General features: G+C 34.6%; 1 protein-coding gene across 3 annotated transcripts; it reads right to left on the reverse strand.

Annotated features, from left to right (window-relative positions):
- Positions 1 to 4252: 4252 nt before the first annotated feature.
- On the reverse strand, positions 4253 to 9319 carry LOC104235888 (cytochrome b-c1 complex subunit 6). Of its 3 annotated transcripts, none has more exons than XM_009789715.2 (5): positions 9250 to 9319; positions 9034 to 9080; positions 7191 to 7275; positions 4682 to 4771; positions 4253 to 4468 (listed from the first exon to the last, which is right to left on the reverse strand). In XM_009789715.2, coding segments are annotated over exons 2-5 (210 nt in total). In that variant the 5' UTR covers positions 9036 to 9080; positions 9250 to 9319; the 3' UTR covers positions 4253 to 4435. The 3 variants fall into 3 exon arrangements, with proteins under 3 accessions (XP_009788017.1, XP_009788018.1, XP_070012856.1); XM_009789716.2 differs by having other exon boundaries at positions 9169 to 9260; XM_070156755.1 differs by having other exon boundaries at positions 9034 to 9092; positions 9169 to 9256.
- Between the last annotated feature and the right edge of the window lie 3745 nt (positions 9320 to 13064).

Raw genomic sequence — 13064 nt, forward strand, 5'->3', positions numbered from 1 at the left:
CGGTAGTGCAATTTTCTCAAAGTAATTATTTTCGTGCACTTTTTGATATCTAGACTTGGTTCTCGACCCCAGAACGCGATCCCAGTTTAATTCCTTGGGTTTTTACTCAGACTTCAAAGCTCCAACTTGTTCGATTTAGCTCCAAATTTTCTTCTTAACTTGGAATCATGTCTTGCAAGGCATAAAACACATAATAAGTGAAAATCATCATTATGACTCATCTCACAGTAATTAGAGTGAAAATACAGTTAAAACACATGTTTCTAGCCTACCATCAGCTATGACTCATCTCATATTATTGTGGTATTTTCTTGAAAAATACATTATATAGTTGTATCCTACTAGGACTAAAGATATATTTGGACCACAAGTTACATATTTTGTGATATATGACGACTTTACCAGAAAAAACTCAAAACCCGAAAAAAATCGAAAAACTAGAGAAAAATCGAGATTGAAAAATCCGACTTTATTGGTTTGGTTTGGTTTATAAATTTAAAAACTCGACACCATTGATTTGGTTAGGTAATTCAAAAATCCGAACCAACCCGACTCATGTACACTCCTAATGTGTGTCTGTGCATGTTCTCAAAGAATCAAACTGATATCATTAGGAATCTTTCCAAAGATTTTGCCGAAAAGTTTACACATATAGTAAAGAATTTTGATATTATCAAGTTACGTTGATTTATAACAATATGTAATTTTCTTTATCAAATTTCAACGCTGATATAATAACATGAAAATTGGTGTAATAACATACTATAATCTATTGAAGTGCACTGACAATTTTAAAAATTATTTACAGTATTAGTGTATGTAACTTAATCTTTTTGAATAAAAGTTACTACCAATAATGCGATCAAACCCCAGAACAGAAGGTTTTAGTGGGCTTCGTTGCGTCTCTTCTAAACTTTATTTAAAGCGGCTCTTTGCTTTTGGTTGCAATAATACTATATCTAGCCAGGCAAATTGATATCTTCAAAGACAATTTTGAAGCATTAGATCGACGAGCTAGCTACGATATGCTGTGTGGAGTCGCCGAAAGTTCTTATTCCTTTTTTCTTCCCTAGGAAAAGGAATTCCTTTTTTTATTTTATTTACTATTCTACAGGTAACAGACTGTCGGCAGCAATTGCAACTGTAGTACTACTATCTACTTTAAAATGCATCATTTGACTAGGGCATCAACCAACAGCGGATGGTGCTTGTGTAACTAATCATTTATTCTGAAGTATAAATGATTTCTGTTGATAAGCAAATTTGCAATGTTTTGTTGATGCTAAATAATTTCTAAATGGAGATCTTTTGTGTTGGCTTTTTGCATAATGGTGATGTATTATGCGAATCGTCTTATCTAAGAATCTATATATATTATAAAAGAGGGCAATAGAAAAGTGAGGTGGCATCTCTCTTTGTCCAAGTAACCCACTTATCTTTTTTCTCCTTTTTTTGGCTTTTCTCTCATTTTTCCATTTTATTAAATTTAATGTTTATGTTTAGAAATCCAAAAGTTACAACTTTCTGTTCAACTCAATGTAGCTGTTCCAATCCATTCAATGCAATTCAACCGTTGCAATTAATTAGGAATGTGAAAATTAATTTTCTAATTTTAGGAGTCGTACATAAAACTCTCTTCATTAAGGTGGTGACTTTTCAATTACGTAACCACCGAATATTTATTTTGCAGGCACTAAATTGCATTATTCCTTATTGAATAATATGAAAAGTAGCAACAGTAAAAATGCATAATTTTGTAGCAATGTTGTCCTGTTTGAGTCAATCTCATTTTGATCTCCAATGATCGACATGCCCCAACTATTTTACTTTCGTTCAGTGATCTAATCAAGTCCAACAAGTAGAACAATATATGTTAGGTGTTTTATGTTAAGGTGTTTTCGAGGTTCTGATGATTACGAACGGATAAATTCACATGGGAGGAGAAGATTTCGATCAAAAAGTCATGGCCTATTTCTGAAATTTTTCTTTCTTTTACCTTTTTCTTATATCTTTGATCCGATGAACTCAACATAAAAAATTATTTCATTTAATCTTATTTTGGCAGAAACTTCTTGTGCTTAAATTAATGCATCGAGTTTGAATAGTGAGGCATATAGTTGGCTGCCTTATGCAAAGATTAATTTCAACAAAGGCTCATGCTCCAACAAAAAATTGCCGGACTTTTTACAATATATCAAGACCATCAAGTGTTAATCAAGGTACGATTACTTAAATTGCTATAATATTTTGCTATTATTTTTTAGCCCATTTGAGGTCACATAAATTACCAAATAATTTTGGGTGTTGGAGGATGAAAGAAGCATTTCAAGGAACTAACACGAGCTTGGAACTGTCGGGATTTCTCATGCTCCAAGGTAAGCTAATTTATCCAAATATAAAAAACTCAGAATTAAAACTTTTCAACATAACTACTTGGCACAATCGTATTATTGATTTGTGCTTGCAATAGGGAAAATAGAAAGAAACGACATTTACAAAGTAGATGTAACATTGTAATAAAAATATTACATATAACAACGAAAGAAGCAGAAAGACATCAAAATCTTTCTAAAAGATGAAGCGGCAAGATATCAAAATTTGAGCTACTTAAGGCACGAAGAATTGAAGGAAAGAACAGAAGAATAATGAAAAAGATTATTAAAGAAAAAATAATACTACTTGATAGAAAAGAAATAAGAACCGGTAATGGATAGATAGAGCAACTTGCGTTGCCATTTATTTATTTTTTCTCTCTCTTTCTATCTGTAGTTTCTTCACTTTCTAATTTTCTTTTCTGATCTTTTTTTTTCTTCATTTCATGTTTCATTTATTTGGCTAAAAGAAAATTCCATTATTTAGAAAGTTTTACTATTTAATAAACAAAAGTTCAGGTACATATAAACATGTATTTAATATATAATTTGACTAAAAGAATCGCACATACACACAAAACATGTAATTAATGTGTCTCTTTGGGTGAAAAATTTTCTTACGAACTCTTTTCCCTTTTTTAAAAACAAATTGAATAAATGAGGTTAGTCTAAGCTTATATTTTAAGAGAAAATTGTGTTTGTGATTTTAACTATATATGAATTATTTTTATATACACGTGATAAATAATAATTTTTTTATTGTGACTGAAAATGTAGAAATATTATTTCTAAACTATTGATGTCTTTATAATAGCGAAGCGCGATCAAATTTACTAGTTTTATAATAATTAGAGACGAGACAATTTTTGTAAAGCCTATTGGCTATTACGTGAGACGATACACAATCCGCTAACATTCCCGCATTAAATCTTTACCGTGGCCCATTATAGTAGCACGAGTAAAATCATACTGTGGGAAGAATTTTCGCTTTTAATTACCAATCTTGATCATATGTTATTAGGGGTCACTACTTTAAATACAAGAATAGATACTCTTCACACGTTGAGTTTTGGTCCTCCCACATATAATATTTATCTTTTTAGCAATGTCGAAAATATTTCCTGGCTTACGTAGAGTTTGTGTTTAATGCTATTACCCTTCACAGCCTCCATCCCTCTCCCAGTGTAAGCCACTATCACCCTAGGGGCGTGGGTGAAAAAGCACACCACAGTTCGGCACACATTAAGGATGGGGTGAGGGAAAAGAAGGGAGAGAGGGAAACCAATAACCTTCTGAAATTTCACTTGATTTTGTTTGGATAACACCAGAGACAACTGATCCCCCAGCCTACTGCTGAGATGAACACCTCATCGGCCATTTCACCTAATACCTATTACCTCCACCACCACCGACAACAACAACAACAAACCCAGTGTAATTTTACAAGTGGGATCTGGAAAGAAGAATGTGGAAGCAGACCTTACTCCGCCATCAATCAAATAAGAAGGAACACAAGTACCTTGACTAAAGTGCCAAAAAAAACAAAAACATAAATATAATGGGGAAGCGCAAGCAGCTAACACTGCCAGCTCACTGCGCCTTATGCACTTTTGAGTACTTGAAATATCTCATTTATCAATATTCTCAACCTAAAGTCGCACGCAAATCTTAATGCAACTAATACATGACTGTAAACCATAAAACAACCAAAACTATGAAGAGCTGTGCTTTAATAAATCACTGATCTATGACCTGCCCATATAGGCACAGGGGTCACAGGGCACCAGACAAGACACTTTCCCCTAAGTACGGATGGAATAAATCAGGAATAACATCTGCAGGATACTTAAATCATTTGGAAAATAAAAGTGTCCACAAAATTTAAACCACAAGTTTCTTTATTAATCACTTTTTAAGATGTGCATAGTCCAAAATTTTCCATGCGACAACCAAGTTGATTGAAGATTGCAAGTCAGCAGCACAGGCAGGAATAAATGGTAATGCCTCGTTCAACAACGAAAAAACAAGATAAAATCATAATGGATCAACAACTTATATCCTTGTTACTTGAGTTTCTCAAATAGCTTCGGGGCAACCTGGGTGAACAGTTCACGAAAAGATTAGAAAACAACAAACAAACAAAAACGACCACAAAACTTAAAAAAATACTTAAAACAGAGAGGCGAGAAGAAACAAGAGGCAGCACAAGCCCCCCCCCCCCCATCCCCAAAACCCCCAATAAAAACTAGTCAAAGAAGATGCTAAACAGTAAACAGACCGACAATGGAGAATATAGAAATAGAGCTTACACATTTGTCAATGCATTGCCAATAATCAAAATACTGTCCAGTGCAATGCTTGTGCCCTGATTCATCACCTTCTACCCTTCTAGTACATGCCTGTAGGATGCAGATTCCCAATTAGAGCAAAAAAAAGAAGAAAACCATTATAAATTGTGAAGGCATTTGCAAGAAATTCAGGCAACTGGAAAAAAACTGGTCTTCAGAAGACTTTATCGTAACCCAAACCCCACACCCCCCAAAGGAAAGAAAAGAAGGGGTTATAGCAAACAGAAAGAAAATTGTCGTTATGGATTATAGGGTAGCAAAAACAATCAAATATTGCAAGCCATACATTTATAGTGACCACAACTAATGACAATTATCTATCCAATTTCGTAAACATTAATGTGACAATTTGCCCAAAAGAATTGCCATATCAGATAAATGAAACAGATCAATAGATAACCATCATAGAGCAGTGAGAACGATGTGCACCGCCAAATAACCCTAACCAGTTGAAATCTGGAGTGCCAATACGCGCGCGCGCGCGCGGGGGGGGGTGGCCGGGGACATAAACATGCTTTTTTGGCTACTTTGAAAGACCAAACAGCTACAGATTAAGTCCCTTAACATTATCATATGTTACTTCATCTCTTCTAAGTCACATACAAAGAAAAACTTCCTGACTTACCATATTACTAGTTAATTTGGTATTGAGGTAGTTGATCATTGAATTGATTGATATGTCAATGATAATATTTGATATTTTCAAAATACAAAATTTTCAGGTCAAACATAACATAATTCAAGATATTTTTGTGTCACTCTGAGTTCTTGTGGAGACCGTAGATCTTATAGTATTGAAAATATTTTTTTTTTGAGAATGGTAACAATATATAGTACGGAAAAGGGTTCAAAATGCCCCTAAACTATTTGAAAAGGTTTTAAAATACCCTTCATCCACCTATTGGGCTAAAAATACCCCTCCATCCAGCTTTTTGGTTCACTTATGCTCTTTGACCGTTAGGTCAATGCTAAATTAAAAATAATTATTATTTTTTTTGTAAAACTTAAAAAAAATATTTTACAAAATATTTTTATTTTTTTAAACTAATGCACCAGTAGTCCCACTAATTTGGTAAAGTTTTTTTTTTCAGTTTTTACAAAAAAAAAATCATTTTTTCAATTTTTTAAAGCATTATTTTTTGTAAAAACTTAAAAGAATTTGTAAAAACAGAAAAAGAAATATTTTTAATAAAATATTTACGTTTTTTTTAAAAAAATATTTTCAACAAAATATTTTCATTTTTGAACGAAAATAAAACGAAATGCTTTAAAAAAAACTGAAAAAAAAATATTTTTCAAAAACGAAAATATTTTGTTGAAAATATTTTTTTCAGTTTTTAAAAAACGAATTTTTTTATTAAAAACATTTTTTTTCTATTGTTACAACTTTTTTCTTTAGTTTTTACAAAAACAATGCTTTAAAAACTATAAAAAATGATTATTTTTTTTTGTAAAAACTGAATTGTTTTTTGTAAAAATGAAAAAAAAATAAGAAGACTTTACTAAATTAGTGGACTATTGGTGCATTAGTTTAAAAAACGAAAATATTTTGCAAAATATTTTTTTTAAAGTTTTACAAAATGAACAATAATTATTTTTAATTTAGCATTGACCTAACGGTCAAAGGGCATAAGAGAACTAAAAAAGTGGATGGAGGGGTATTTTTAGCCCAATAGGTGGATGAAGGGTATTTTTAAACCTTTTCCAATAGTTTAGGGGCATTTTGAACCCTCTTCCGTATATAGTATTAAAATTATTAAAAATCAAACTATACCAAATTCATGACAAATAGAGAAGGTAATAGCTTTCTTAATTTCATATTGGTGTTTGTGTTTGAAAACAATTTCTTTTATTTGTTTTTTCGGAGAATTGTTTTAAGTCTGAGTTTTGGAAATTAATGTATTTGGGATTCTTATAAGAAATATATACTTATGTGTGTTTCGATTTAGTTCTGGAAAAATTGGTTTTAAGGGGAAAAAGGTGAACTAAGACATTAATTAAAAAAAAAATTGAGGCAGAAAAGGATTGAACAAGTTTGCTGTTTTGCACCAAAAAACTAATGGATAGTTAACAAAGACAGGCCCACTTCTGACAGTGAGGCCAGAGCTGTCCAAATTGAAGTTTGTTTCAGAACCTTGAAAACACAATTATTGTCAAAAACATAAGTGATATACTAAGGTTCCATTTAAAAGAACTTATCAACACTAGAATGCTTCAAATTCTCAAACTAAAACAAAATTCAACTACCATACCCATCTATAAAACAAACATGATAATGTTAAAATTTATATAAGTTAGACTTCCACTAACATAAACCATCAAGACCAGGTTATAGCTCATTCCACTAATTAGCTTAATCAGCAGAAAACCCAAAAAAAGGAATATATAAGTAATTTTTTCCAATAATTATATAAGAATAAAAAAGGCCTCTGAAATAACTGAAAGCCTGTTTCACTTTGGTGGGAATCACCTGATACTCCTTTAGCTGCCTTACACACTTAGGCTTGCAAGTTACTTCCAGTGTCGCCTTTGGGTCAACAACTTCCTCGTCCGACCTGAACAAACGAAACCATCAGCAATGTTTTTTCTTAGAGATGAAAATATAAGCAAGATCCCACACTTGGAAGAAAAAATCTTGCATGTAAAAGTCAAAATATAAACCGGGACTAAAAGAGTGAAGCAAACTACGCATACAAAAGTACAAAACAGACTAGAGAAGTGGTATTAGGTAATTGTGGACTAGCCAAAATAGCATTCCGGCTTTTTCCATGTATCTCAACCAAACAAACTCAATAGACTCTGAGTTGTCACTAGTCATTAATTACTGCGGTCTAGCTCCATGCTTGTAATATGAGCTTAATATTTGCAAATCATTGAGATAATTATCGTTTGAGAATAACAATAAGATGCTTCTGACATAAATTAGTTATTACGGAAGTCAGCATGAAAATGTCTCTCGGGCTACTAGTCTTCAACAAATACAAGCTTATGAAGAGGGCCGACACACTAATCACAAACATCTCATTGTGGTGCTTCTTTGGTTAATCTAAATGTAAGCTAAGTAAAAAAAAAAAAAGGACATCCTTAGTATTTCTCGCCGGCTAGGAACGTCAACAAACACACTGCATGAATAGAGAAGAATAGGGGAGATCAACAGCAAATGTTTGTGCACTGAAAAACACCAATTGAAGTTGAGCATTTGACCAAGCACCACTAGGACTTATTTAATGTTTGAATAGGGAGTGTACACTCGAGAACGTTGTTTCTCACTAAAAACCAATCTATAATACTACCCTCTACGGGCCAATAAATGGACAGGAGAATAAACTTTTCCTTATAAAAAAATAGGAGATAGCAGGCTAGCATGGTTGAAGGATTCTAGCCTCATGACATTGAAGTTGGTTGTTGAAATTTGGAAAAGATTTGAGTTTAAACAAATCAGATAACACCAAGTTAGTTACGCAATGAAGCTGGGGCTTTATTAGTAGTTTAGATATACAGTCAACTAAATGTAACTGTTAATTTCAGATTATGGTGTGTAAGCTAAGCTTTTAACTGTTAAAGGCTAAGGTGAAGCCCCAACACTAGTAACCGAATACAAATATAACAGGATATGTTTGGTTCTAGGACACTCATTCCCACTCTCCACTCAAACCTGTGAAGGTATTTCCGGCCAAGGTATAGCACTTCTCCAAGAGAAACATAATTCATCATGTCTACTTAGAAATTATTAGGTCGCCGGTAAATGTGTTTTGTACAGATGTGTTAAATTGATAGTTATTTGCATATTAGAAGACTAATATGATATTGCAGATAATCAAACTATTGGTTTTTCTATACCAAATAAACAAAAGAAAATTGCGGGAAAATAACATGAACTATTTTACAACAGGATTTCATTGAATTTACTTCTCTCAACATAGGTTCCAATTAAGAACCAACCTCAGATTGGTATAGTCAAACATTTGGCTATTCGTCAAAATAAATCAGTCAAAATAAAGAAGATTAACTAAATATGATATCTTTTTAATTGTTTCAGAAATAAAATTATCTAAAAATTATTATTGGAATTTCAGTTTTTAACAACCTATACTCACAGTTTATAACTGAAGAAACTAAGTAAAAATTACACCCACAAATATGTAATCGAATGAGTTACTCATAAACAGTGAAATCCTATTTATTTAAAATTTTCTATTAATGTAATTTGATAACAAGCAAAATGAGAAACATAAATCACATCAATAGTACACCTAAAATTAAATAACTAATGAAGAGAATAATTTCATTGTCAGTAGATCAACAGGACTCACATGGCAAATAGATATTGGAGACGAAGGCTTCGATACAGTAAATTTACCTGCAAATGCAACTTTTACACTAATCAATACAAAATTAGCCAGTTAATAAGTAGAAAAAGGATTAAAAAAACTCAAATTTCTCCATACATAAAACCAAAATATGTAGATCGGAAAAAAACGCGAAAGAGGAAACAGATCAAGTGTGAAGAAGAAGAGCAAAGGCTAAACCTGAGTCTCGTAGAATCAATGAGCTGCGGATGGCAAAGAAGACACAGAATAGAAAGTCTTAAGATGGCTTTTGTTGGGCTTTTATGATAGTTGGGCTTTTTGGCATAAAAATTGCACGGTGTCCTATTTGGTGGCCCGTATTTAACCTATACCGATATTTTTTAACTTTTAACTTGTACCCACTTCTTAAATAACTTTAACCCTTTTCTCCCCTCCTTTTTCTCCTCCTTCGTTTTCTTCTTCAAGTTACAAAACAAACTGGTATTTATCTCCAGAAGCAACGCTGCTTTAGTTATAAGGTCAATTTTTTTAATTGAACAGTTCGACAGTTGTACTTCTGCTCCAAATTTACAGCAAATTAGTCTTAGAAAAAAGTTTAAGTTACCAGTAGGATGAGCTATAAAATTTTGGAGTTTTTGTATGTTTATTCGTGTTTGAGCTGAGAAGATGTACACTATTTTTCTTAAAAAATCATTGCTAATTGTGGTGCTTCAGCTCTAGAGCTGAAGTTCGCCAGTTACTAAACAAAAACTTCAGCTCCAAAGCTGAAGTTCGCCAGTTACAAACAAAAACTTCAGCTTTCGCCAGTTACAAAAATAAAAACTTCAACTCTGGAGCTGAAGTTCGCCAGTTACAAAAACAAAAACTCAGCTCTAGGTTCGCTAGTTAAAAAACAAAAACTTCAGCTCTAGAGCTGAAGTTCGCTAGTTAAAAAATAAAAACTTCAGCTCTAGAGCTGAACTTCAGGCCCGACTACCAGAATGCTGAAGTTTTGCGTGATTGTCTTTGCTACTTCAGCCCCGTATGCTGAAGTGATGCGAAAAAGCGGGTACGCTTGCAATTTTATTTTTTGCAAAACGGGCATAAATTAAAACGTGACACAAAAAACGGTTATAGATGCAAATGCCCCCTTTTTGGCGGGTGTGTAGGCCCAATTGTAGAATTCCTAACAAGAAAATTGAAGGATTTTTACCTTCCTATACACTATTTGAAATTTAATTATCATCAATACTCAAGTTTTAATTTAATTATACATGCATATACAATTTACCAATTATATACACTTTAGGAATTAAATGAGTATCCCTTTATATTAGAAATTGAATATGGAATCAATTATTTCTCATCCTTATTCTCTCTCCCTCCTGCACTCTCTATCTCCGTCTTTTTCTCATGCTCTCTCTCTCTCTCTTCGTCTCCCTCTGTCTCTCAATCTCGCATTCTCTGTTCTTTCCCAAATTTTTCTTCCTTTGATGTCCGCTATTTTTTATCCTTTCATATTATATGTATTTTTAATGGAATTTATCAATGGATTTCAATCGTCTTACTATAGAGTTTTAACTTAGAAATTTCCTTTCATGTTGCACAATTGGTGTTCAAATTGAAATTATCAATCAATAAATTTTGAAGGTGTTTTGACTCTCCACCATTGACAGCCATTAAAAAGCTTTGAAGCTTTGAATTCGAATTTGGTTTTCAAAAATTATTTTTTGTTTAGATTGGGTGTTGTTGAAAATAATTGAGAACATTATTTGGGCTTTTGTCACGACCCTAAATTCGGACCCGGTCGTGATGGCACATATCGTGAAACAAGGCCAGCCGACACAACTCCCAATTCCTTTTAAACAATTATAATAACACAATTTGAATCATTAACATACTAATAATCCCAAAAATAAAAGTGAAATAGTACAATTTGCAGAAACCAACACAGTCCGACATCAGGGTGTCACCAGTCATGAGCATCTAACATAAGTCTAAGAGTATGAGAGAGACTACGCAGTCTATTACAGAAACTAATACATGGGAAAATAAGATAAGAGGGAGAAGCACTGGGCTGCGAATGCCGAGCAGCTACCTAGTGATCTCCGAATCGCCTGCTGGAAGCAATAAGCACTAGCTAGCGGGACCCGAAGCTCCTGAATATGCACACATGGTGCAGGGAGTAATGTGAGTACGCCAACTCAATGAGTAATAAAAGTAAAGGAAGCTGAGCGATAAGAAAACACGTAAAATACAACAAGATGCTACAAAGAGGCAGTGTAAAACCAATACAGTGCAGTAAAACAGTGAAAACTTATGAAAAACACCTTAGTTCAATATAAGCTTCTTTAAATCATCTTTTGACAGTTAAACGAGTGAATGGAAAGCAGTGAGAAAAGATAAACACATAAAACTAGCCCCTCGGGCAATATACCAACAGAGTCAGCCCCTCGGGCTATCTCACAATCACTCGTATCAGCCCCTCGGGCTATCTCACAATCACTCGTATCAGCCCCTCGGGCAATAACATGGAACAATATAAGCCACTCGGGCTATATCACATCACAAATTGGGTACTCGCGCTCACTGGGGGTGTACAGACTCCGGGAGGGGCCCCTTTATGGCCCAAGAACAATATCAAGCCATCTCGTGGCATAATCAATAGGCTCTTGGCCTCATATCAAAATCTCACCTATTAACCGGAAAACGCCAAAAATTCAATTTCGCCAATTCAAGCCTAAATCTACTACGGACCTCCAAAACACGTTCCGATCACACTCCTAAGTCCCAAATCATCTCCCAAAGCTATCCAAACCATCAAAATTCACATCCGAGCCCTTTTTCACACAACTCAACATCCGGTTAACTTTTCCAACTTAAGCTTACTCAAAAGAGACTAAGTATCTCAAACCTTACCAAAACCTCTCCAAACCTGAGCCAACCAACCCAATAACACATAATACGGCTGAACAAGGTAATAAGAAGCAGAAATAGGAGAAATGGAGCGGTAACACATGAAACGATCGGTCGGGTCGTTACATCCTCCCCCTCTTAAACAAACATTCGTCCTCGAACGGGTCAAGAAACATACCTGAAGCCTCAAATAGGTGAGGATATCTGCTCCGCATTTTCCGCTCGATCTCCTAGGTAGCCTTCTCTACGGGCCGACCTCTCCACTGCACTTTCACTGAAGTTATATCATTTGACCTCAACTTTCGAATCTGACGCTCTAAAATAGCTATTAGCTCCACATCATAAGTCAAATCATCCTCTAACTGAACCGTGCTGAAATCCAAAATATGAGACGGATCGCCAATATACTTCCGGAGCATAGAAACATGAGATACCGGATGCACACTCGACAAGCTAGGTGGCAAAGCAAGCTCATAACCCACCTCCCCAATCTTCCGAAGCACCTCAAATGACCCAATGAACCGAGGACTCAATTTACCCTTCTTCCCAAACCTCATAACACCCTTCATGGGTGAAATCGTCAACAAGACCTTCTCACCAACCATGTAGGACACATCTCGAACCTTCCTGTCAACATAACTCTTTTGCCTCGACTGCGTTGTAGGAAGCCTCTCTTGAATCACCTTCACCTTGTCTAAAGCATCCTGCACCAAGTCTGTACCCAATAGCCTAGCCTCACCCGCCTCAAACCAACCAACTGGAGATCTACACCGCCTCCCATACAAAGCCTCATATGGAGCCATCTGAATACTCGATTGGTAGCCGTTGTTATAAGCAAACTCTACGAGCGGTAGAAACTAATCCCATAACCCTCCGGAATCAATGACACAAGCACGTTCCGATCACACTCCTAAGTCCCAAATCATCTCCCAAAGCTATCCGAACCATCAAAATTCACATCCGAGCCCTTTTTCACACAACTCAACATCCGGTTAACTTTTCCAACTTAAGCTTACTCAAAAGAGACTAAGTATCTCAAACCTTACCAAAACCTCTCCAAACCTGAGCCAACCAACCCAATAACACATAATACGGCTGGACAAGGTAATAAGAAGCAGAAATAGGAGAAATGGAGCGGT

Source organism: Nicotiana sylvestris, chromosome 9 (genome assembly GCF_000393655.2).
Source record: "Nicotiana sylvestris chromosome 9, ASM39365v2, whole genome shotgun sequence".
Classification (NCBI taxonomy): domain Eukaryota; kingdom Viridiplantae; phylum Streptophyta; class Magnoliopsida; order Solanales; family Solanaceae; genus Nicotiana; species Nicotiana sylvestris.